The sequence below is a fragment of the Pezoporus flaviventris genome, unplaced genomic scaffold (genome assembly GCF_033815535.1).
Source record: "Pezoporus flaviventris isolate CSIRO_AGI_PZ_B2104156 unplaced genomic scaffold, CSIRO_AGI_Pfla_v1 ptg000045l, whole genome shotgun sequence".
Classification (NCBI taxonomy): Eukaryota; Metazoa; Chordata; class Aves; order Psittaciformes; family Psittacidae; genus Pezoporus; species Pezoporus flaviventris.
Window position 1 is genome coordinate 9045460 of NW_026892593.1, and position 27329 is coordinate 9072788.

The 27329-nt window shown below is 38.6% G+C and overlaps 1 protein-coding gene across 2 annotated transcripts in view; it reads right to left on the reverse strand.

Moving 5' to 3' along the window:
• RELN (reelin) overlaps positions 1 to 27329 on the reverse strand; it is a 282830-nt gene that overhangs the window by 132875 nt on the left and 122626 nt on the right. For both annotated transcript variants that reach the window (XM_061467364.1, XM_061467363.1), the window contains exons 7-8: positions 19700 to 19796; positions 14460 to 14511 (exon numbers count right to left, since the gene is read on the reverse strand). In XM_061467364.1, the coding sequence (XP_061323348.1) occupies positions 14460 to 14511; positions 19700 to 19796 (149 nt within the window). The remainder of the gene's footprint in view (positions 1 to 14459; positions 14512 to 19699; positions 19797 to 27329) is intronic.

Below are 27329 nucleotides of genomic sequence, written 5' to 3' on the forward strand. Positions count from 1 at the left end.
TTATATTTTACTGACAAGGCATTTTATTTCTATCATATTAAAACCAACTGATGTCAGGAAAAGCCTTTGCGTTTCATATTTGCCCATCTGCTGAAATGGTCTACTTTACTGAGTGACATCTGCTGTCGGTTCCTACTTCTGTGGCATTTAGGAGTTCCAACCCTTAATCACACTCATTCATTTTATTTTAGGGGAATTCAGTTAAAAAAATCAGGAAACTTCAGCCAGTTTAACTGTTATTGCTGGCCAGAGGCTATAAGGCAAAATAGCAACATACCGAGTTTGCTGTTCAACAGAAATTAAAGGAATAAACAGTAAAAATAACCAGCAATACAGACTTCACAACATGTGCCATTTCAGTTAGTGTCACAATCAACTTTTGGTATAGTGCTCTTCAACAAAGCCAAGTCAAAACATGCTGCTAAAAAGAGGGAGAAGGCCGTATTTGCTGCCCATACTGCAAGCACAAAAGGAAACAAATGATCCCTGTCAATACAATAAGTATGAAAAATCCTGTGTGTTTATTAACAACCTCAAACACCTGTAATGAAGATCATAGTCTTTGCTTAAAGGAAATGGGGCCACTGAAAAAGGGCTTTGCAAAGAAGCATTTTACTTGTGTTATTGAAAAGAGAGTAATGGAAACAATGAAAAGAGGGTAAACAAGTGCTGGGTTTTATTATTATTCTAATAAGCAGGGCAGGTTTTATTATGATTAAAATTAGTTTGGGAAAATCCTCCAGGTCAATGTAAGTAGCTTTTACTGCCTGTGATGACAAATGTGGTTTAAAATGTGGTTTTATCAGTGTTTAAACTCTCTTTATGTATGTTCTTGACTCAAAATCACAAAACAGCAAGATTATTTTTCATGTAAGTATCTAATTCTACAATGTAAAAAAAAAAAAGAATAAGATCAATATATTTGGAAAAATTATCAGCAAGGTTCAGGCATTATTCTTCGCCATTTGAACCATATATTTTAAATAGACAAGAAGCTCCTGGATTTGGTGCTTACACCTGTTACAAAACCAGTATTCATTCTAGCTTACATTAGGAGTTTCTTCTTGAGAAAAGGGAGGAAAGTGAACATACAAGTGCACCCCAGAACAGGGTTTACCAAGATAGTCTTGCAAGCCACTGGCTTTCAATATAATTGTCTATATTAATATTACTTAATACTATTCCTATTACTCCATATTGCTGTCATTTCACCAATCCTAAAGCAGGATTATTTAAATTAGAAGTCTGCAGTTTGGATGTTTGCTTGACCAGCAAAGCTATGCTCTGACTTTGTGGACAAATAGATAATCAAAATTTCAAGTAGTAACCTAGCAGGAACTGAGGGCAAATCCAGCTGGGGAAGGGAGGTGTCCTTCACACTGCTTCCAGAGACAGTAATAAACAGTTTGTCAGCCTGGAGCAGAGCAGCAGGGGCAGGATGTCATGCTGTAAATCTTCACACCCTCCCATCCTCCAAAGAAAAAACCTTTTGAATGAGATTAGAACGATCTTCTTTTATATCAGGAATACCCAGGTTTTGAATTAGCCATGAAAATAGGAAATAAAGAACGCACAATGATTACCATAAAGAAGTCTACAGTAGTAAGTTGTTGCATTAGAGAAAAATGTCATTTCTTTCTTAAGCCAAGTATGTCACAGCGAACCTGATGCCTCAGTGAGGTGCTAGTTAGATTTGACTGAGTTGAGATTATACTTTCAATATTAAGGGTTTCTATGTGTCATTATCTATTTGAGGAGGAGGGAAAACCAAACCAACCCCTAACCAAGAATGGCCAAATTTTTTCTTTACATATGTATAGGCAAGCTTCTCCTTGGGTTTCAGGAAAAAAGCATTTTTCTCTTTTGGAGCTATTTTTCTCTTTCTTATAGGCTTCTAGCTGAAGTTCACAGACTTCTAAAACTTGGAAAAAAGCCAAGGTAGAGACAATCTTACTGGATTTAATTTTAAATGATACATTTGAAGCTCAGACAGCAATTTTGCCTGTTATCAAAAACAATGAGCAGCTTCTGTTATCAACCCCAGCTATTTTCATATACTGGATATTCTGAAACACTAATTTATTTGACTTGTGATTCATGTGCTTGGATTTTGCCCCGAGCCAATTTTCAATAAAATAGAATTTGCTTTAAGTTGAATTCAGACACTGATGCTAATAGAGGAGGGTTTTGATTGGCAAAGCATGTGAATGCTAAACAGCTCCTGACTCCCGCTTTACTTCTACCTAACATAAACAGGAAACAATGAAAAAGGTAAACAAAAGTATGTTTCTTCATTGCATTTGCTGCTTGTTTCAGAGGACTGGTAACCCATATCCAGGACACGACTAGCAGTGACCACCTACAACACGTCCACCTGAGATGGTTATGACTTCTTTGCCTCTTTTCTCTGTAAATCTTGTTAAGCTGCTTTTGGTTTCTTTCAATGCCATCCAAAGTACTAGTCAACATTTTAAATACCTTTTTTTTTAAATATCATGTAGGTTCAAGTGCTAAGAGCATAATATTTTAGGAGAGATGTTATGAAGGCACTTCATATCAGGTATTTGCATCCAGGTATTCAGGTATTAGTATCCAGGCTGACAACGGCAGGAAAAATTAATTCTCATTAAGACTTTGCCTCCATGTCAGATTTACAGAAACACAAGTCATAGGGCTGTTGATCTCTTAAGATTTCTTAACAACATTGATTAGAAGCTGGTGTTTTGCTGAGATAAAACTGGGTGCCATCTGCAAGGGAAGTAATATTTTGCTCTTTATAGACTATGACGTCCTCTGCCTCTTGAGAACCTCTTGATAGTTCCTGTGAGTGCTTCCGTGGATAAGCACATATCTAATGCTGGCTTTGAGGAGAATGAGTTTCATGTGGGACTGTACAAGAAAAATTCACGCAAGAAATTTGTGGAAAGGTTTGAATTGTGTCTTAACTGTGGCCTAAAGAACAAAAGGAAGCTGAAAAGAATCCTCTTTAGCTAACGTTAGAAGATTGCTTTATTCATTTTGTTAATGTGATGAATAATGATTTGTGTTTGCTAAGAATTATGATTTGCTGGTATTGCTTGAATAAAGCCAAACTGGATAGTATAAATTACTAATGGTCAAATTTGACTGGCTTGCAAATAGTTTTTTCCAAATTATTGAACCATACAGTTTGATACAATGGATGCTCTGTGGATCCTAATTTATTTTAGGTGTATCTTTATATTGGTTTCTTATCAAGAACCAGATGATTTTAACCATGTCAAAAGACTGAAACTTTTGTGGCGGATGTACCAGAAGCACTGGTACAAGAATGTGCAACTCACTGTTCATTCAATTCTGCCTCTGAAAACTTCCTCAAGAGACAGTTGCAAGATCATTTTAATTTTTCTTTGAAGCCACAACTTTGAATTTAGTTACAAGTGTTATTTGTAATTATGACACATTTTAGATCTTTAGACTATTTTTAAAAAGAGTTTTAGAACAGGTTCAGAGTACAAATAAATATTTGAAGTTAAAAAAAATAAAATTAAAAACTTTAAGAACTGTATTCTATTTTATAACTTTAGTCTACCTTTACATAGAAGAATTAAATATCTTTATTGCTGGATGCTGTTTTCCTCCCTTGTGAGAAGAGCATTTTGACTATCTACATCCCCGTATGTGTTCTGATCAAAAATCTGAAACAAATACCTGATACTAGAAAATGAAAATGTCAACAGTGTTTGCCTTTGGTAAAAATCAGACTTACTCTAGCAGTAATGAGAATCATGGCTTTTGAAATTCAAAGCCTCAACTATTTATTTTCCGCAGGTTTCAAAGAGCAGCTAACTTCATTTCAGCTGGCAACTTTAGGCTGTTACTCCACTTGGAAATGCTGGGTGGTTACATCTACATAAAAATAAGGGGCTGGCAAGCTATTAGCCTCTACTCTAAAACTGTAACAGATGAGAATAATAATTAATAAATACATTTGATAAAAATTAATCATAAAGGCTTCAGAAATGAAGTTCTAAAAATTAGTCAGATGTCAGACCCCAGCTGGACGGGGCCCTGAGTGCGCTGTCTTCACCCAGTGTGGTCCTGGTTGGAGCATGGGAGGAGCACTGGAGCAGGTGACCTCCCACAGTGCCTTCCCACACACCTCCTTCCGGGATTCCCAGCAACAGCAAACGTACTTCTTATGAATTAGTGCAGGTAATTTCCTTTAGGTGAGAGGTAATGTCTGAGGAAATGCTTATCTGGCTCAACTTCCTCTTAGTCTGTTTATATTCAGAGATATGATGGGCTTCCTGTGCTCACACAAATCTGTTCTCTTCTAATGAACAAGATCAGATCACAACTCATATTGCTTTTTGTGTTGAGAACATTAAGGAGAGAAAACTAAGTCAGGAAGAAAGCTGTGTTTCACTTATGCCAGTTTCTAATTTATTCTGTTACAGAGATGCTCAGCTATTTATAGCATCTTTTTCTGAGATACAGTCAGCAGGTATGTGCTTGGGTAATGCGTCTGTTGCCAGATAAATAATTGCAAGATGCTTCTAAATTTAACCACGTTTTTAAGTGCACTGACATAAGATAAAGACCTGGATGTAATAGATACCCAGGAATTACAGCTACTGAAACAGTATCATTGACACCCCAGAAATGCTCTCACAGTGGTTCTTGTCTGTCTGATCAAGTAGTAAGCCCCGTGCTTGATAAGCATTTTCTATTGACATTCCTGTATTTTATGCTTCAACATTACTGCCATTAAATGCTTAATGTAAGATTATGTGGAGATCCTCCTAGTGAGAGGGGACCTTTCAGTGAAGCTAGGCAAAAATTAAATTATACCATCTTAAAGTAGTTCAGTAGTACACTAATATGTATCTATTTGTTTAACTCCATCTATTTAGCAACCTGGGTCAGCTTCAAAGGTCAATAATCAAGACAATGAGCACCATAGGGTGTTGATAAGGGATTAAAATACTGCAGGAACGTAAATGATATTTTATTTAGATTCCTACAACCAGTCCCTTCTAGAGAGGCAGTAGAAAACACACTTTGGTCCCAAGTACTGCTATGTAAAAGGAGGCATCTTGAATATCAAGATTTGAAAGTCCTTTCCTTGCCTGGTTTAGCAAAATTCCATGGCACCAAGAGAATCTGAGAAATATTTTTTCTCAAGCCAAGTCCTGAGATAGGTTGCCTCTTTTTTATGAAACCCTGTAAAACTGCCTGCCTGCCTTTACATCTTTATGTGTGCAGATAACAATTAGTTTGACAAAAGCTTTTCTTTTCTTTAATTTTCTGTCTGGCTTTTCTATTTTTATCTGCTTTTGCTTTCACAGAAACTCCCTCTCTTGCCCACTGGAAAATCACCCAGGAGCATTTTGCTGAGCTGGGGGCTTCTCTGTTCCTCCCCAGGAGCTATAGATGCTTTGTTGTTTGAGTTAATTCAAAAATGGACAGTTTTAATCATACAAAAGTGTTATCCTCATACAATGATATGAGCAGGATTAAGATGAAAGTCAGTCTGTAATCCAGCATTTATTATTTGCAGCAATCAATTCCATAATGGCTCGTGTTCAACAGCGAGGCAATCGCTAGGCCACCTGCCCTGAATCCTGAGCTTCTCTTTATCTTTTCTGCTTCTCTCTGTGTAGTAAATCCCAACAGTGGCAGAGAAGCCCTGGTACAGAAGTAATAAAGACAATATTTCATTGTAACCTAGGGCTAGCCAAAGCAACACAAATCATTTCACCCCAAGGCCATTAAAATGTCTTTCAAATATGGCATTAACTTTAAACCCTGGTTTCAATCTAGGTATTATCTAGGCAGCCCTTCTTGTATAATTCAGCAAAATCAATAAACACCACCTAACATTTCTACATGCTACGTGAAGTGTGTTAGACAATGTTATTTACCTATCTTATCCTTTCACATTATATGTAATTTATAACCTAAGCATCTACACAAAGGACTTCTCTGTCAGGAACATGGAACTAGTAGATTTCATGTCAGGCAATAGGAAATGGCAATTTGAATGGTGAATCAAAACATATTGTTGTTTTAGCAGGGGAGAAATGGGAAATGAAGCAAGCAGAAGAAATGCAGAGCGGTGAGTGACACCAATTTCAGCACTGATTTCTAGAAAATTCTCAAAATTTTTCCAAATGTATAGGAAACATTAAAACAAAACATCCTGGGGGGTTCAGATATTCAGTGCTCTGTTCTTGTTGCTTAGAAGGGACTGTATCTGAATACAGCAACAATCAAGATTAATTTAATAATCTTAATTTCTTATGGACATTAGTGCTTTAAATTGCTCACTGTAAAAACTGGTTTTAAGCATTATTTAAGTTCAGTTCAGACAAGGTTCTAACACAATTTTAATAGCCAGTCTCCTGGCAGTTAAACCCTTTAGAACCTCATGCTACCCTAGAAGTGCTCCACATTCGTTTGATGTGAAAGTCTATCTGTCCTGTGGCTGCTGGAAGTGGCCAGCCTCTTCCCTGCAGGTACCCCTATAAACACAGCTGTATGGATGTGACATTCCCGCACAACAAACCTGGTGCTTTTTGGGAGGCACTGGAGCAGGAGAAATTTGTGTGACTGAAAGTAATCATCCATGCAGGTGACTAAAGCAGAGGAGGTGGATCAACAAGCCCAAAACATCTGAGACCATGGTTTCTCCAATGTTTTTTTTGGTGTTCAGCTAACAAGATAGTGAGGGATTAAAAAGATAAAATACTCTTCCATGATGAATTCAGAAGGGGCTTATTTTTCAATTTGGCATTTCTCAAGAGACATGAGAGTGAATTTTCACAGCAATTCTGAAGGAAATTGTTCATCTCTGTCCAGTTCTGCTGAGGGCAAACCCAGCGCTACCTCATAAACTGGTTCTTACAGCATTTGTCAGTCATCTGATAGTGTCTGCTAATTGTAAAACTGACTAAAAAGAATTGGAAATTAAGAGAAAATGATCAGTAGTGGTTCCTCTCAGCCAAACCTAAGGCCTATTTAACAAAACATGTTTGGATATGTGAATTTCTATTGAGTGGTCTGAATCCAAGCAGAGGATAAATAAATGGCATAAAAGCAGTACTGTCAATATAACAGCTGCCATCAGAACTGAATTAAAACATGATAAAAATATAAATGATAAGTGTCTTCAGACTGTAACATGGGGCCGAACGCAGTCCTCATTGTTCATGCAGCTGAGCCAAAGTGGATTTGGGATGTTTCTGGCGGGAAGAAGGAATTGCCATCTTGCACAGATGCTCCGCAGAGCCCTCCAGATGATGCTCTAGGGCATAGTCTGAAGAGACTGCTATTTCATCCACAGGAATACATGGAGGTCAGTGAATTAATTGCACTATTTATGTAATCAGATAATTTTTGTAAGATTATTTTTGTTCACTGTGGCCTTCTATTGGCTGAGGTTAATAGGGAATTAAATGTGTTTTCTGAAGCATAGAAGCTTGGTAGGTAAGGACTGCCAATTCTGATCATTATTAAAAATAATAACAACAAATAATAAGAACCTGTAGTTTGACCAAAAATCAGGGCAAAAAAAAGATGTATTTCCATCATCTAACACAATCAATTACACTTTATAATGTCATTCTGCAAGGCTCACACTGGTAACCAAGGCAAATTGCTACTACAAAAAATGAAGAAAAAACCTTAGCCTGAAAAAATATTGCACTTTTGTGGTTTGTGGTTTTGTTGTTGTTTTTTTTTAATAAAGGAGATGTACACTATCTGTGCTTTGTCTTCAGCAAACATCACTGAGACGCTTAGCCATAGAGTTGTTGAGTAGAACAGCTATCATGTAGCTCCTAGCAACCTCAGTAGTTCCGGAAGAGTAATAGAGGCTGCTGGTTAATGATCCACTAACTTGATGTCTTAGGGTGAGGCAGAACATGACATGAAAGACATTTTAGAACCGTTATGACAAAGATCTGCATCCAAGTCAATGCCCCTTACAAATATCCTAATCAAAAGCAATCAATAACATATTTTAAATTGTTTTCTCCATTGCACTTGCTAAGGACTGTGAAATCAGCCAGCATTAAACACAGACTGTAAATAAACTAAGCCACATGGACGTTCCCAGTAATTGCATTGAACATGCCCCTCAGCTCTTAAACAATACGACAGTAGAAATAAGTACAGCTGATTGTCCAAGGGATTTTAAAAGCTCAAGAAATTGGAAGAGAAGAAAGAGGTGATTTCTCAACCAGAAAATAAACCATGGAAAGTGCATTGATCAAGATTGCTTTGTTACTGCTTTTAGTGATTCTGCGATCAGATTGTCAATGAAATGCTTATGGATGTAAAATCAGAAAGTTTAGCATTTTATTCCCTTTTAGGGGGGATAGAGAATAGGGACAAGAAGAGATTCCACTGAAAGATCACCTGAGTCATTTCTCTGAACCCTGAATTAGTGGGGTTTTGCCCTTATCAAGAAATCGTGAATAGCTGAATAACAGTAATAAACTTCCTTCAGTAATATTTTAACCATATTAAAAACGATAGATACATTTATCCTTGTTACAGGGTTCCATTAGAAAGATATTAAGGAAGATTGATGAGCTGCAGGTAGGTATTGCTAGTGACTGTAATAAATTTGTTTCATTCATATGGAACCTTGCAGGTTTTATCCTTGTCAGATAGAGTAATCAGCAATAAACTCAGTCATCTGAAGGATGTTTAGCCAAAATGAGTTGGAACAATAGAAGGGGCAATAGGAACAGATAGCAGAGAAGTGACTTCCATCTGTAGGTCCTGAAGGAGCTGGCAAATGAAGTTGCTAAGCCACTGTCCACCATATTTGAAAAATCAGTCAGGTGAGGTTCCCAATGACTGGAAAAAGGGAAATATAACCCCCATTTTCAAGAAGGGGAAAATGGATGACCCGGGAAATTACAGACCAGTCAGTCTCACCTCTGTGCCTGGCAAAATCTTGGAGCAGATTCTCCTGGAAGGCATGCTAAGGCACATGAAAATCAACAAGGTGCTTGGTGACAGCCAGCATGGCTTCACTAAGGGGAAATCCTGCCTGACCAATTTGGTGGCCTCCTATGATGGGGCTACAGAACTGATGGACAGGGGTAGAGGAGTTGATGTCATCTACCTGGACTTGTGTAAAGCATTTGACACTGTTCCACGTGACATCCTTCTCTCTAAATTGGAGAGACATCAATTTGAGAGGTGGACAACTCAGTGGATAAAGAACTGGCTGGATGGCTGCACACAAAGAGTTGTGGTCAATGGCTCAATGTCCAGCTGGAGACCAGTAACGAGTGGTGTCCCTCAGGGATTGGTGTTGGGACCAGTCTTGTTCAACATCTTTGTCGCTGACATGGACAGTGGGATTGAGTGCGTCCTCAGCAAGTTTGCCGATGACACCAAGCTGTGTGGTTTGGTTGATATGCTGGAGGGAAGGAATGCCATCCAGAGGGACCTTGACACGCTTGCGAGGTGGGCTGATGCCAATCTTATGAAGTTTAACCATGCCAAGTGCAAGGTCCTACACCTGGGTGGGAGCAATCCCAGGCACAGCTACAGGTTGGGCAGAGAAGAGATTCAGAGCAGCCCTGTGGAGAAGGACTCGGGGGTGTTCGTTGATGAGAAAATGAACATGAGCCGGCTTCAGTGTGCGCTTGCAGCCCAGAAAGCCAACCGTATCCTGGGCTGCATCAAGAGGAGCGTGACCAGCAGGTCGAAGGAGGTGATCCTGCCCCTCTACTCTGCTCTCGTGAGAACTCACTTGGAGTTCTGTGTTGTCCTCAGCACAAAAAGGACATGGAGCTGTTGGAACAAGTCCAGAGAAGGTCCATGAGGATGATCAGGGGACTAGAGCACCTCCTGTATGAAGACAGGCTGAGAAAGTTGGGGCTGTTCAGCCTGGAGAAGAGAAGGCTGCATGGAGACCTCCTAGCAGCCTTCCAGTATCTGAAGGGGGCCTATAGGGATGCTGGGGAGGGACTCTTCATTAGGGACTGTAGTGATAGGACAAGGGTAACGGGTTCAAACTTAAACAGGGGAAGTTTAGGTTGGATATAAGGAAGAAATTCTTTACTGTGAGGATGGTGAGGCACTGGAATGGGTTGCCCAGGGAAGTTGTGAATGCTCCATCCCTGGTGGTGGTCAAGGCCAAGTTGGACAGAGCCTTGGGTGACATGGTTTAGTGTGAGGTGTCCCTGCCCATGGCAGGGAGGTTGGAACCTGATGATCTTAAGGTCCTTTCCAACCCCAACTATTCTGTGATTATATGATTATATAAATGGATGGTATGAAAGAAGTTAATGTGTTAACTTTTTCTCAGCACTGAATTGGTCAATTTCTTTTTTAAGTTATCTCTCTCTGAAGTTCACTGCAGTCCTTTGTAGGATAATAAATGATGCTTATATAAAAGTAGTAATTCCACCACAAGATCCCAGTGAATAAGAAAGCACATCATCTACGTCAAAATGTGCTGTTTCTGGATATCAGCCAGCAGTATGTACAATGGGTAACAGTGAGCTGCTGAGAGGTTTCATTCTTAGGAATTCATAGAAATTATTTTTTTTCTTTAGTACCATATTACTTGGCACCTTTTGCATTAAACCAAAGTCAATGGTACATGTACGAAATGAGTGTAAGTCAGCTAAAATCAACTAGGGAAAGATGATTTATAATTAGAAAAAATTGAAAATATTGCAAGTCACATATTTGCCATACAAAGGTAGTTCTGGGGGTGACTGAAAGTAAAGATTGACCAAAAAATCTGTTAGATTTAGGAACCCAACTTCTGCTAAAAGTTCTTTATCATGATTTTTTGGAAGGGAGAGTCCAAGCCCAAGATTTTTTGCTAAATGAAGCAAAAAAAACTTTTGAACCTTTGGCTAATTTTTTGCTTGTAAGACTAAGGGCTTGATCTTTAAAAAATGGAGCCGAAATGCCAAATGTCTGAAATGTTCAAAGATATATTCCCTCTCAGAAGATAGAAGAAAACCCTTCCCCACTAAATCAATTTTGGTTTAATATAAAATAGTAGCTGGGGGTAGATTATTTTGAAAATGGGGGGAGAATTGCTAGTTTGCTCCAGTAATGACAGCAGATCCTTGTGATAATGGCATAAAAGTTGAAGGGAAAACAAATCTAAAGCAGGATCCTCCCTTACAAACCTGCATTTATCCAGTACATGATACTGTCAAAGTCATCCTGTTCTCAGAGGAGTGTTCAAGAGCGTTCATAACAAAGCTGGAGAATGTGAGCTTTCCCTATCAAATTATTCCCTCTTTCAAATATTGTTTAACAAGTAGAAATGATCTGACAATACTAAGTCATAAGGGGAAAGCTACAGAACAAAGATTTTAAAGGGAATATAATATTTTCCATTAACAATTCTCACATTGCTACAGACCACTTTGAGGATTACCTGCCCTGGAGGCCAGGCTGAGTGTTGGTACTCATTGCAGTGGCTTTGGTGTTTGACTCAGAGGCACTGTGGAGGAAGGAGGGATGGGAAGAGCCTGCCAATGTTGAGCTGCCCATGCACAGCATGCACAGCACACACATAACGCAGCCATGGGAGCATATGCTGGAAGAGGACGCCCAAGGAAAAACGCATGAGTGCAACCAATTGCACACCTTAATCCTTCGCATTACCACCTTAAAGCCTTTCCTCTTCTCCTTATGGGGTTTAATGGATCTTTTTCTTCCTGCGTTTAGCTCAGTCATTAATCTTCTGGTACTAGAAGTCACCTTCCATCACAGTAGCCTACACAAATGACAGATCATGTTCATCCCTGGAGAAGTCCAGGCATGTAGATAAAGGGAAAAGCCTGAGGTTTGGAGTGCGAAATAGAGAATATTTCAGCTAATGAATCAGACTAACATTGTGTGGCAGCTGAGTCCAGAAACTTTTGTGCAATATCCTGCAATCCCAAGATGTTGAATTAAATGTTCTGTCTTGAGAGAGCCCAAAGTCATTGCTTTAAATACCTCAATTAACAATCCCACTGAACATCAAGAAAACTGCTAGACTTTGTCTTTCACATGTTGCTGTTTGGTCTCGGGGACATGTAGTCATGGATGATTCAGATATCGGAAGTAACTGAAATTTTCTGCACATTTGAGCAGAGTGCATGAATGCAATGCCACCAGCTACAAGTGAATGCTGTGTGGCATACAAGTTGCTCTCATTCAGAAAGGATACTGCATATTAATGTCCTGTGTGCTGAATAAGCTTTACTAATTACCTTTTCATCCTAATTAAGTCTTCATCATAAGTGCACCTTTTCAACTCCATTGCCCTTTAAAGGGCAAGACTATGCAGAATATCAGCTACTGAAAAATTCACTAGAGTGCTACCTTTCCTGACCGCAGTTTAAAAGGATCTGGGATTTATGGTGAAATCAGCACTATTTTTTTTTGCTTCATTTCCCAGTCCTCATCTGCTTATATACCTGCAAATACAAAATTCCATCTGATAGTTAGTGATGAGAGAAATCAAAGGGTATGCTCTTTAATGTGGGCAAAGCTTTGTGATGAATTCAATATGAAGATACCCCAAAAGATTACAGCTTAAGCTATTCTGTGTTTGATAGAAAGTGTTAAACATCTTAAAAAAAAAGAAAAAAAAAAGGCAATTCCCTTGGATGAATCCCCAGATAGGGTTATGATTAAATCAGATATTTGGGAATAAGCTGGAAACAGGATTCTAAAGCCAAGTACTGCTGAGCTCAGCAGCAGTCCCCCAGCTCATGCCGGTTTTTATCAGTTACAAAACCAATCTGCACTGTATTTCAAGCTCAACACAGGCACACGGGGAAATGTGACATATTTTGAACTTCAGGATGAAATTTGATTTACTTGGACATGCATCCAGCCCTGTCCTTCTCCATCATAACAGTGATTTTACTGGTTCCTACTGATACAGGTTAAGGTATTACCATACATGTCTGACAATCCTGTCATATAGGGTATTTCCTACTCAGACTGTTCTTACCCTTTTTTTTAGTTTACTTTCTCCAGTTGAAAGGAACTAAGATTATTAGTGAAATCTTAAGACTAATTTTGAAACTTCTGGGAGTCTGCACACTTCTGCAGTTCACCTGCAGCAGATACCAGCCACTGACCTCTGACAGCAGACATTTACCTATCAACCCATTCAGCTTACACTGCTGTTAACCACTCTGGTTCACTGCAAGAATAATCCTTAGAAGATATTCATGGCTTCCTGAATAGCAAAATTCCTCCATCACCATAAACTTGCAGCACTGTAAAAGTCACCTATCCTCGTGTACAGTCAAGGGTGGGAGGGCTTCTGTAGGCGAGTTAACACATCCTAGCAGATCAAGTGAGCTGCTCCCCTTTCACTGGCTGAATGACACTGCAGGCAAGTTCCGGGATGGTTTTCATTGGCTGTGCCCAATATTTATGCAATAATTCAGTTTAGGAATGGAAACATTTTCCCGGCTTTTTAAAAAAAGCAATTCAAAATGTAAGGATAGATACCAATACTTAGAACTATTAATGTTGCAGTTAGTTGCAGGGTGACAGGTAATGATGACCTCAAATAGTCAAATGAACAACTACAGGCAAAAACAATTTTTAACGGTGTATTCTGAGTCTTCTAGGATTTTGATTTCCAATACATTAAAAAACCCAGGCTGCTTGCCAAGCTACCTGATAGCACTTATTTCCAGCTGAGATTTCCAGAGTTTAATCACACTTCTGCTGAGGAACTTTTGGAGAATTAGTTTTATAAAAATACGAAAATGATTTTGAAACACACATCATGGTAAGTCCACAGAGGAAGCAGGCTACATTTCCTGCTTGCCTTTTATTGAACCATTTATATCATAAGAACATTTTTCCTTCACATTTTGAACACTGAAATATGAGCTAACAAATTGTGTTCCCAATTCATTTCCCCTCAGCCCAAGAGAAAACTCCTGCCATAATTCTGCCACAACTACACAGTGAAAATGTGCAATAACTTTCAGCAGGTATTGTAAACAATTCAGCACACAACCATACCATTGACAATATGACCTAAATAGCATATAGTTTGCACACGTGTTAAAAACAGCACTACCCAGCAATACCATGGAATATATCAAGAGTTTTAAATATCAAAAAAGGTTCATTTTGTAGAAATGGCAATCACACTTCAGGGAAAGAGCAAGAGATTATAATGTTATCCATCAGATTGCTTATAAAATAAGTGAAAAAAACCCTCAAACTGAACATGACTATGCCTCCCATTATCAGAGTATTCACTGGAATTTCTCCTTTGCAAAACTTAGATTAGGAGCTCTTGATTAGAAGATGAATAAATGTGCTGCATTTCAAGGAATTTTTTTAATCCCTCATGTCGAGTGGAGCATTGACCAGAAAGGTAAACCTGAAAATGAGAACCATTTTTCTTTGAAGAAATGAATTTTTACACTTTCTCAGGTGAAAGAGTAAGCTAAACTTACCAAGGGAAAATTGAAGGACGGACGCAGTAGTTGTGTTAAGGCCAGTGGTGGTCTACAGGAGGAAAAGCAAATAAGCAGAGAGGTTGTGTTAGATCAGCAAAACAATACATTCATCACTTGTTTTTCCTTGAAAGCATGGAAACTCTCTGGACACCTACATCTCTAGTGCATAAAACTATTAATCTCCAACCCTTTCAGGTTGAGCAATCATTGACATTTCTGTTATGTCATTCTGATTATAGATATCTCATCATATGTCAAAACTGGATATTTTTTCTTCCATCATATTAATTTCTACAATGCAAGCACATTTATGTGAAACACTGCTACTTGACCAGTGTTTAGAAGACTGAAAAAATGAACCCTAGGGTTTATGGTCAGCTTAGTATATATCTATATATACAGAATGGTTTTCACTTCTCCTAACACAGAGAAAGAACCCAAAATTATCATAAATAAATAATAAAAATAAAATTTAGTAAACCTAAAAAACCTAAATATCAAAAGGGAAAACAGAATCTAAGTCTTTAACAATAAAGTGAACAATACCTTAGTTATACTGCATAAAATATGCAATGAAATTTTGTAGTAGCATCTACACATTGTTGACACCCAACCAAGACCCAGAAAAAGGCAGAAAACACCTAGTGTTCTGTTCAGCACACTGCCCTCCCTTAAAGCATTTCTTTCTTCCTTCTTTCAATGCTCCCATATTTCTGTAGTTCAAACTAGGACGGTTTTCCTAAGATATTATAAGATAAAAAGCACTGGAGTCTTGTGAAGACACCTATTTATTTTTAATTAATTATGAAAGTTGGACTTAACGATATTGCTACGTAACAAGCAAGGCAGAAGCACTGCCTAAAACACACTGTCTGATCTAGTTATTCTCATACTAAATCCAAACCACAGCACTGTACCAGCTAGTAGGAAGAAAACTCTATCCCAGCCAAAACCAGGGCATCATTATAAGCAGATTTTAGAGGTTACACTGAAGAAGGAAAACATACAAGTTGAAAGACAATGGCAACATTGGATCAAAAAAGAAAAGGAAAAAAGACATGGCCTGGGCAGTCAGTTACACAATCATAAAATAAGTCATCTAATTGAAAGAAGAGGGAGAGGAAACAGCTTAAATAATTTCATCTGGTGTTGCTGTCAGTGACGCCTGTATCATAGATTTCAAGACCTTGGAGTTGTCCTCCATGTCAGACCCTAAGCACCAATAAAACATCCCATGAAAACTGTAACAGACTCTTTCATTGGATGTGCTCCTTGTGATCTGTATCTGCATCATATCATGGATATGCCATAGAGAAGTCAAATTTCTGAGCAAATACAGCTCAGTTAGGTCCTGGGGCTAGCAGGCTTTGGCTACCAGAGCTCAGCTGAGAATCTGCATGGAGGCAGCTCTAAGAGGAGCATGGACTGGCATGATCCTCCTTCTTTGCTTGTATGAGTGATGTAGAGGAAACTGAATAGTAGATAAGAATGAAAAAAAGTGTTAATCTGCAAAAACATAAAGAAACATTTGAGCTCATGGACACTAAACTGTCATTTTTGAAAAAAGCCATCAGCCATGTAAAGATTACACTCAGTGACTTGGAAGATGCTACATTCTTCCAAGCACACATTAACTATGGCTGCATTCCAAAAGCAAGTTTATCAGCATTTTGTAATGATGAACAGTACAATTTCTGCATAATTTCCTTTGAGTCACATGGTGAGAGCAGAAGTTCTTCCATTATCAGATATTCCTATGCTCTTTAATTTAAATCTACTATACAGGTAAACATGAAAACTGCTGGTAAATTTCTTTCATGTCTGAAGTCCTTTATTACCCTGTGCCTTGCTGCATGATACTGAACAAAATCTAGTCCTGAAAACAGATGTTTTCTGGCTGTTATTTGGTACTTCATTGACACAGAACAAATGTTATCTCTCAGTCATCTGTATTGGCTTTTCTGTCTTTGGAGACATTGAAAAGAATTTTCCATATGTTTGCAAATGTATATTCAGAATGTATGTTCAAATGTATATGATTAATAAATCGTAGGTGATAGTTCCCTCCATTCCCTTCCATGTACTAATATCAACTTTTGAGTAACTATGTTAAATCAGCTCAAATAGTTTATTTCTGTTAAACTAACAGTCTTTTTCCTTGTGAGTCTGTTTTAACCCAGATTCATTTGCTAGTGTGTTTTGCCATGCAGCCAAACAAAACTCATACAAATACCATCTCTTCCCCCAGCAGGAGGACACAGGCAGTGATGCAGAGAGCAAATGGCACTTCCATTTTCAGTGTGCACCTAGCTGAGGTATTCACGAAATTATTACTTTGAAAATAATGGAGACCTGCATGAGTTGGCATGAGGTTTGGTGTGGTTTTTTTTCTTTTCTACATGCATACCACATACAGAAAGGAGCTTCACTTAAAAATATTAAAGAATGGGAAGATTAGCTGATAACAAGACCACCTGTGCTTTAGATGGGTGCATGCAAATTTATCACAGCTATGAATGCTCTGTGAACTAGACAGATTCAGTGAGACAGATTCCAAAGGCTTCACAATCATGTCAAACAGCAACTTCTAGAACTACCTGTACATAATATTTATTTCAAATAAAGTTTTCCTTTCTTTGGAATATTCTTAATAGGTAATTTTAGTCTTCAAGCAAAGGTAGGGAATCTGAATTTATGTAACTCCTTTAAAAATATCCTCACCCTGCCATTTAAGTCCATTCTGTCAAGACTGATTTAGTATTAGGTATCACACTTAGCCAAATAATAAAGTGTTTTCTGACTTGAGTTATGAGTACCTATTATATTAGCTTACATTCAATTAATTATGTTGTGCAACTTCTAATTTGAAAACTAAACCCCCTATCAGTGCTCAGTAGCTCATATCACCAAGAAATTAAATGTATCAGTTATCACAGAAGAGGGATTCATGTAGACTTAAAAGAGACTATTTTGTGAATCACTTCAGTAATGCTTTAGAAAAAAAACACTGGACTCACTAAAACTTTTTGCAAAATTCTGCAAAGAACTTCTAAGTTCAGACACTGCAAAGAGGCTGGCAGGGAGCCTTTAGTAGCTATTTTCCTTTGCTTGCAACATCTCTGAAGCTATACCTCTTTCCGGGATTTTGCCTGTAGTAAATTCTCACTAACAGATACAGACAGTTGGCATTAAAAAGCCTCTGCCTGCAGTAACAGGCAGCTGCTGAAAGTCAGGAGAAGAGGAGGAGGTCAAGGAAGCAAACCGGTGGCTGTCACAGCTGTTGATATAATACATTTTGCAAATTCAACTCTTCTTGACTAAGTATTTTAAAGCAATAATTTAGCACTAAGAGCCATGAATGGGAACAGAAATTTCAAGAGCTATTTCAAACAGAGACAGAATAGGATTCAATTAGTAAAAGTGGTAGACTAAAAATGCATAATGATTGGATACATGAACCGGGTTTTAAAATTTGTGACAGGAAGAGGTATGCTGTGAAATTGCTGAAACATGACTACATATCAGAAATAAGTTGGCTCTAAGGAAACAGGGATTTAAACCTATGTCCATACTCAAAAACAAACCTAGGTCAGACCTCTGCCATGAAAACCATCCTGTGTTCATCCAAAATGTTGAGCCATCAGCACATTCTTTCAGAAGGACTGGGTTTTTCTGCAACACTGCCACAATATTTATAAACACTTTCATTACAAGGCTGTTTTTTATAGGCATGATAATTTTTTTAGCTGATTACTTAATCACACCATTTTGACATCATAATATTTTTTTCCAAGTTCTTGATGCCATGGTGTTGCTATTTCACCACATGGTAAGAAAACAAATACAATCCCACACTGGATTTTGAAGCCAATTCATGATTGCTAAGCATAGTCTAAATCTGATATCAGCAGGGAGAAGACAGTTAATTAATGGCATTTCAAAACCCTCAGAGCTGGGACCCTGGGTTTTCTAAATGTCATAAGTAGGTTGTTTTTCAAGGAGTGTTACCTATGCTCAATACTACAGCTAAAAATGAGTTTTAAAATAGGGAAAAATATCTTAGTGGTGTTACTTAATTTTTGCATAGGACATAAAACGATATGTCTCTTCTCAAGGCAGTTAGTGAAGCATACATAGTACATTCAAATAGGATTCAAAGTAGAAGAGAGGCAATTGAGCATCCCCGTCAGGATTCCTCAGCAGAGATGACTGTGAGGGAAATTCTCTTGTATCAATAAAACCTCTAAATTAGTTTTAGATATGTTTATGACTTTCAGTCACTACACCAGCAATATCTGCAGTGCATTTGTGAAATTCTGGTCTCAATTAACAATGTAAAATTAACCCCCTGAAAAGAATTGTCAGTGTCTGAAATGAAGGTGCCTGGAGAAAACCACTTCTGCTTTACTGCCCCCTTCCATGTACACTCTTCAAATAGCTCTAATCAGCCTCTCCCTGCACTCAGAAGACTGTTGAAAACATGAAAATCAATTTTAAATTACACAGGTTTTGAGTTGGCCTTTTAATTTTTCAGTTCTCTCCAAAATTCCCATTTTATGTACATCGTTGCTTTTAGCTGTCCATGCATGTGGGCATTGGCTCTACATCTTTCAATTAATTTTCTACACCCACATGATTCCAAGATAACACAAATTGCACCATGCTGTTTCTTACAGCAATTTTATAACCAAACCCCAAAGAAATGAATTCTGTTCCCTTCATCTTGACTCAATTTGTTAGATACGCTTTCCTGAGACTGGCTGGTCCTTGCTCTAGGCTGCACTAAGTCTAGAGGATACATTGCTCACAAGTGATGTTTTACAACCAAACTAACATTTATCAACAGTGACAACAAAAAATGGGGCAAAGCTAATAAAACAGGAGAAGAAAAATGAACCTTGTCTCTATTTCATTGTAGGAAATAAAAAGAGAATGATGCCAGTTTGACAACACATTTCTATTTCCTTGCCTTTCCAGTTTTTTAATAGTACCTCAAATAACTTGGATTACGAGACTGGGTCATGAGACTTTCCCTTGCAAACTACTGCGATAACCTTTGGCTAGCATCTGTAGCTTAAAATACTACAATGTTCCTCGGGTGCTCTTCTATCACCTTGTTTAAAAGCCTCTCTGCTGAACATTGAACTTTCAGAGCACACCTACATCTTCACAGCTGACACAGCCCCAATTCGTAGCCTGCAGTTCCAGCCCTAGCACATGAGCCAGACTTCACTTACCAGTTCTCTGGGACCATATGGCTCGCAGAAGGTGACAGCGTTGCCGTGCATTATCACACCACACTGCTCTCCAACCTCGCAGTTGCTGCATTCATACCTGCAGGAAGAACACACCATGTTCAAAATAGAAGTCAGAAATTGTACATTTGAGGCTGTATGGCACTTGTAAACTGCAACGTAAGACATCCTGGCACTCAGACAACTGGACTGTTTTGTTACAGTGGTGTTGAACATAATGGTTGAGCAACTGTACGTTTGATGTACTAGACCCACCTCTTGAAAAAGCCCCCTGTGAATAAGTAATTGCTCCCTGAACATTGTCATCCCTACAAAAAAGGGGAGAGAATCCCTCCTTGTCAACTGCAAAAACATACACCCTGAGAAACTAAATTGAAATCTTACATATAGAATTTACCCTGACATTACTCTTCTTCCAAAATCCTTACTGCACATTTGATACACTGCATGTAAACCCACCACTGCAGAGTCACCATGCAGGAAGCTCAGGAGAAGGGGTTAGGATCAGCCTCTGTCCTGCCTGCAGGGTTATTTACCCAAAGAGTGTGCAAGACTGCACACCCTACACAAAATGTGCACAAAGATGCTCCTCTAGCCCAGCTACTGTAACACAGGTCTTACTGCTGCTTTCTACAGGTATTTGTCATATCCCATATTCTTAGTAACAGAGAACTACCACTCTGTTCACCTTTTAGGGGAAAAAGTATGAAGAGAATCTCAGAGACGCTGGTAAATGCTGCTAAGACAATTAACTTTATGGGCTGCCTGGCTGTGGAACAGAGGGAAAGATTATCAGCTTCAAGGATCAGAATTATCAGCTCCTGGCATGAGCAGCAGGTTTTAAAAAAACTATGGAGATGCTCCCAGCCCCTGAACAGCTGTCTGCAATGGGGCTGAACAACATTGCCTTTGTGCACCCAAAGCTCAGCTTTAACCTCAAAACTACAGGTAAACCTTTGCTCCCAGAGCAACTCCATTGTAAGGAAGAGCGAACTCCAAACCTTCTTATTTCTTGCTGGTTTTGTCTGTACTTTGATAACTGGTATTATTAGAGCTTTATGTGCAATGGACTTAATGTAAGGGGTGTTTAGGAAACTTTTTCTTTGGTTTCTCTCACACAGGGTTCCTCAGACCTGGCCACCCTTTCTGATGTATAATGCCAACATTGTGTATATGGGAATGTACACAGTGTGTACATTCCCATATACACACTCCATATGTAATTTAACAGTGCGCAAAGATTTGTTTTTCTATTGTCTTTTCACTCTCTGGCTAACTTCTGGATAGCAGATCTTACAGGAAATTGGATAGAAAGGAAGAAATCCCGAGGATATAGGGACTTGCTGTCAACATATATGATAGAGTTTTCAATGATCACAATTGATCATAGATAATTGATACATACTGTCAATGTATAGTTGATTCCTGTGAAAATTTCCTTGGGTGTTTTTTTTTTTAACCCCTCTTCCTAATCTGTGTTTCTTGTCTTTTCATTAATAAGTGTTGTGTTAAACCTCTGCAAGTCTTTCTGTAAACTGCTTTGAGCAGGATTTTTCTATTCCTGAGTAGTGAAAATCATCACCCCGCCATGGAAGAGGCTGGTAGTGCTGTCAGCTACCCCATGGGGCTGGGACAGCTTTTCCCTGCAGGGGCCCTGCATCCAAAAGGCATGAGGAAGGGAGGATGGGCCACTGCAAACCTAAGTAGTGGTTAGAAATACTGTTTAAATTAATTTTTGACATATGTGTTTGACTAAATGAAGCTTCCTCCTGGCCTGCTCCCACAGCATACAAGCTCCTCACCACTGTCCTGGCTCCCCAGGGCAGCCAAGTGTGGATAACTTTTGGCAGAATGGGTTAACTCTGAGCATTGTACAATACCCTGCAGGTCTGATGAGCACTGAGCTCCGCTGAGTGGTAGATGGTAGGTTTTCAGATGCATAGGTGTGATGAATAATTGATTGCACTTGTTATTCTGGGTCTCTTCAGTTGGTCCTGGGTGAATCCTTGGGCTTTCTTATACCCAGTTCCATTACTGAAGTCAAAGATGAATGCCTTATTCCCACTTTCCAAATCTCTCCCTTATTCTGGGGTTTTATTAAAGGTTGGTTTTAGCTCCACTACCTGAAATGAAGTCAGGTGTAAAAAGTCCTTGATTTTTTTTTCCTGTATATGCACGTCAATAAAGTCATTCAGCAGTTCACACTAACAGCATTTAGGACTTTGAATTTAAGCAACAAAATTAAATCCTCTAATAAAGTAATGTAGTTCCTATTGACTTCAAGGAGTGAATATTTACTTATAGAAGCCACAGTTGGCCTATAATTTTATTTCTCAATATAAGCCAAGAAGAGAGTGTTGAGTGAATGAAATTGTACTTTAAGAGAAAGTACAGAAATGGAGTTCATGGAAGATGTCTTTTGCTGCTATCTAAATTTCACTTAATCCCTTAACTGTGATAACTGAAGAACAGAGGGACAGGAACTAGAAGAATACCTGCAATTCTGTAAGATTCTAGCTATTTATGAGAATTACTTTCATTATCTGCCCCTATATTTTGGAATTTTATAGTAAAGCATCTGACTGAACTCCTGGTATATGCAGAAAAAGACAGGTATGGTAGGAAAACTCTGACTATAAATACAATGGAGGTACTATATCATCCCTTGTGAAATGTCAGGATAGATAATACAAGGGGTATTTACATTTTTTTATTCTTACATTTCAATGAATGCAAAGTAATTCAGCTGTTCACCTGTTTACTTCTGTAATGTGGACTATGAAATACTGTCTGAAAATCCAGAAACACTGTCCTTCTAATGCAGCTCTTTCATCATCACTCATCTTTACTAGGATGACTCCTCTCATAAGAAATTGGATGGCTGCTGGCAATCCTGATTCAAACCTTTGGGGTCTCTTTGAAATTCATTACGTCTGACAATAAATTGCTCATTACCTTGACAGGAATTCATGAAGAATAAGGTAATTGATCTGCTGTTCCCGAGATCATTGTCATAGCATTACGTGTTTAGAAATGATCTAATTTGCTCCTCTCCTGGTATAGAGAAGAAGGTTATCTTCTTTTTCATTTATACAAACAGGAGACAGTATTAATCACCTTGCTAGGTGCAGCTTTTCATATAGCTTTTCATATTATCCTTCTCACCTGCCTGGTCTAAAATCTTAGCAAGATGAAATCACTTCAGCTTTCTCTTCACAGCTGGTACTCACTGCCGATGCTGATATGTGTCATATTCATCTAGATGTCTTCTCTGCAGACATGCCATCCCTCTCATCTCTGGCTTAGAGAGTCCCATCTCTCTCTGCTATTGTTCTTCACTTTGCTGAAGGGGAAACATCTGCTGTTTCCTCATCCCTATTTGTCATCTTGTTTCCCTCTACAGTACCTGAGTTTGTGGACATTATATTGACTGATGTCTTTTGTGATGTCTGGACTATAAAGGAGATAAACATCTCAAGCTGCCAAGAGATTTTTAAACATAAATCTTTCTGAAGTTTAATCCCACAGTTTTAGTGCAATTTTGAAACCACTTTAGGACTTCTCTCTCCTGTCACAAAGCTTTCCTCCTCCTCTTTGCCACTGGAAATATCACTGTACCTCTCCATTTCTCCTATGCCATGAAGAAGTGACGGAACCTGTTTCTTATTGATTGATTTTAAATGCTAGGCTTTTCTTTTCTTTTTCTGTGATTGCTGTTTGGCTTTGAGATGAAACATGGCATTGAGTTGGGAAAGGGAGTTTGGCCAGCAACAAGCTTCTGTACGGTCTTTCTTTTTTAAATGTACTGAATCCTGTGCTGTCTGCAGCACCACTATTTAAACTGTTTTCTACAGAAACATACATTAATGCCAGCACCTCTTTACTAATTTATGTTTCTTCTCCCCCTTTTTGACTCAACATTAAATCATTTATCACAGATTTAAACATTTTGTTTTCCTAGATTTGTTCTTGTTTGTCCTATTTCTTACATGGCACTTTTTATATATTCTCCTCTGCAGTTTCATGAGGTTACATGAAGGCAAGACGGTCAGAGAAACAGGTGCTCAATGACCTGGACAGTCTTCCAGATACCACCCATATTGAACCTCTTCTCATCCAGCCATTCCACAGCCCTCCCCTGGCAAGTAGTACATGGTGCAGATTCCCCTTTCCTCCAGAGGAAATAAATTACTTCCATGGCTCCTGAGCTTTCTGAACTAACACACTCCTGCCAGCTTTGAGCAAGTCTCATGGACCACCAGTCACCCATACTATTAGACTTTTCATTGAAAAATGCACTAAACACTATTGTTTAATTGGTTCCACAAGTCAGCTGTGAACTGCTCAGCATGGCTGCTGGAGCTAGATTTAGCATGGAGTAGGAGTCACCTACCTTAACTTCCACAGCTAATACATGTTAGACATAAAATACATTTGACATCTATGAATGTGTAAAGCATATTTGTTTCACAAGCCAAAGAGATTTTTGTAAAGTTCGTGGCAAATGATACCCAAGAAATGGGGAACTCTTTGCTTAAGTAAGCAGACTTGTGCCTACAGGTTGGGGACTATGGAAATAATCATATTCTGACATTACTGCGTGCTGGAAGAAAAGAATATAATAATTAGTGGGACACACCACACAAGAAAATTCTCGTGGTGGTTGAGTCCCAACAAAATGAGAAGTGAGACATGCTCCCATTCCTGCGTTCCAAGCACAGAAACCCTCCCTACTTCCTTTTCCTTATACCTGCTCTCCTGCTGCTTCCTCTTCTCATTGTCCTTTCCCACTTCAGCAGTTTCTCGTGTTTTCTTTCAATCACTAAACTGTAATTTAGGTCAGGAATCTACTCCCAGATACTGTGACTTTTCCGTTTGCAAAGAGCCCATCCAAACCTTCCCTTTCTCTTCCCCTTGCAGCTCCAATTAAACCCTTGAAGCCTCTTCTTCTCTTCTCCTGAGCCTCCAAAGAAACAGATGGTTGCTGGGTAGGATGTATCTTTTAATGCATTTGAAACAGCAGAAATCCATCAAAACCAGGCAGTCACTCTTGAAATCATACAGTGCCCTTGTGCAAAATATTTATTTGATGTGAGGCCTCTCCCAGTGATGGAGTGACACACAGGCTCTCCTGGGACTCATAAAATTAGACACACACAGAAGCTATAAAATGCTTTGCATGTGCATTTGGACTGTATGTCCTTGCATATGCCAGAATGGGGATCAGGAGGAGCAGGACAATATTAATCACATGCAAGCCAGGGTTATGTAGGATTTGTGAAGAAAAGATCATAGGAAAATACAAACACTTTTCGTCTTTACACAAATAATGGTTTAAGAAATTATTAGAGTGGCTTAGTGTAACTGGCCCCTGGTGACACGGCACTGCTGGGGTATCTGTGCACACATGGCAGCTGCTACCACACACTTTGAGCACAGCAGACCAGGGACCAAGCAGGGATAGAAATACTGCTCTAGCAGTTACTGCAATTGTTTGCGGTAAAGATGGCATTTCAGCAGCTGCCAGGGGGAAAAATGCAATTTTAGGGTGGATGACATAAACTGTTAATAATCCCTGATTTAACTCCCACTAGACAATCAAATGAGATGAGCTTTCTGCCACTAAGCAGGTCTTCATTGGAGGCAGAGGTACTGTAGAAATCCTTTGTGCAGAAAAGCTCATGACATCTCATTACAGTTTTCTTTTATTTGGGCTCCACTTCTACTTAGCATTGCTACAGATGTTGGATTTCTGGTGTGATTACAGAAAAATCTGTCTCAGGACAGTGGTGAGCTCTGTGATTCTCTCTCCCAGCACACACCTCTCTGCACTCACCTACCAACTTAGGTGGGTCAAGGTTATTTCAGGGGGACCAAATCCAAATCCTGGGAACAAAAGGAGCAGGAGACTGGGGTCTCTTTTAGTTTGAAATTTCTCTGTTGAGATTTCTATAAAGCAATGATGAATTTAAAGATAAAAGAGTAAAAGATAAATAAATTTTGGAGGCTCCCAACAGACAGACCCTCTGAGTTACGAGACATCTGGAAGGAAATAATGCCTTCTCTAATTTCTTTCCACTCAAGTCCATTTAACACACTGCTGCTAAAGCTATCTACCTTGGCAGCTATTCTGTAACCCATTAAGAGTCCTTGATCTATTCATTTCCATAAAGAAAGAGGGTTTTTTTGTATTATAATATTGAAGGTCCTTAATGCATCTGTCCAGAAAAACATTTTAAAAGATGATACAAAAGAAACAAAAGGAGGAAAAATAAGCAGGCACATATTAAAAAGTATTACAGTAAGTATGTGCAAAAGAAAAATATCCATAAAATTTCATAAACCACAAAGTTTTTACATAAGATGGTGAAATTGTAAAAGGCCTGCAGAGATGGAAATCTGTGACAGGTCTTAATGAAAAGTAAAATGAAGTCAGGTTTCACAGAACATATGTATTTCTAACTAAGAAATGCTAAAACATCCATCAAGAATTTCATTGAACAAGAGAAACTAGCCCAGTAAAATATTTCTGTGCCTTGTATGAATTAAATCAATCAAATCAGTTGTATTTCTGAAATAGGATTGGAAGGAATAGAAAACTCAGTAACAATCTCACATAAAAAAAAAAAAAGAGAGACTCCAACCTTCAAAACATTTTAAGACAAATAGATGTGTTTATCTCAGTACAGTATGACCAATAGGTATATTCACTATACAGTTTTGTATCAATTTTACATCAGTTTTGTACTGCAAGCGACCTATAACTTCCCCTTTTTTGACATATATTCATACATCATATGAAACGGTACTGTATCACCGTGATTATTGTGGTGGCAAAATCACTAATATTTAAGATTTAGGGGTCTGACTAAGAGTAAGCTTTGCTAAGAGAACATTCTGTTTGACTGAAAGTTAACGGTCTGTGATGGTTTCCAACTCCCCACTTCTGAGCTAATAGAACACTGGGTGTGCCACTCCCATTGGCTCTGCCAGCAGCTACCTTTCCATATTGTCCTATTATTTACTGTTCAAGTCCTCAGAACTGTGGCAGTGATTTAAGGAGTCCAACCCTCCAAGGGATTGATGCTTGCTTCTATTAACATAGAACTGATTGGTTTTCCTCATCTCTTTCCTTGTTTCCCGATACAGTGTATGGGTTGGGTCTCTGCAATCAGTTGGCAGAGAACGGGGAACAGGGGGGTGATGCTGTCAGAGTGTTCTCTCACTATGATCATAGTTAACAAAGTTTCTGCTTGACTGATCCTGAATTGTGCTTGCCTTGTTATGCATGTGAAATCCCAAGATCTTTCAACAGTCCCTACTGGTTAAAGACTGATAACAACTTGTGCTTGCGGTTTCCAATGTGATAATATTCATTACATTACTCAGGAATCCCCCTGACTGAAAAAAAAAACAGAAATTGGGAGCTGCTGTATAGAGCTGGGAAGGGTTTTCCTTCCTATACAATACAAAAGTTTCTAAAAAGTTTGCCTTCCACAAAGGCAAGGAAAAAAAAAATCAACCTTACATGTTTTCAGCAGCTGAATTTTAGATAGAAGTATTTAATTTGGGCCATTATTTTTCGTTTGGATACTTTAAAAATATTTGATTT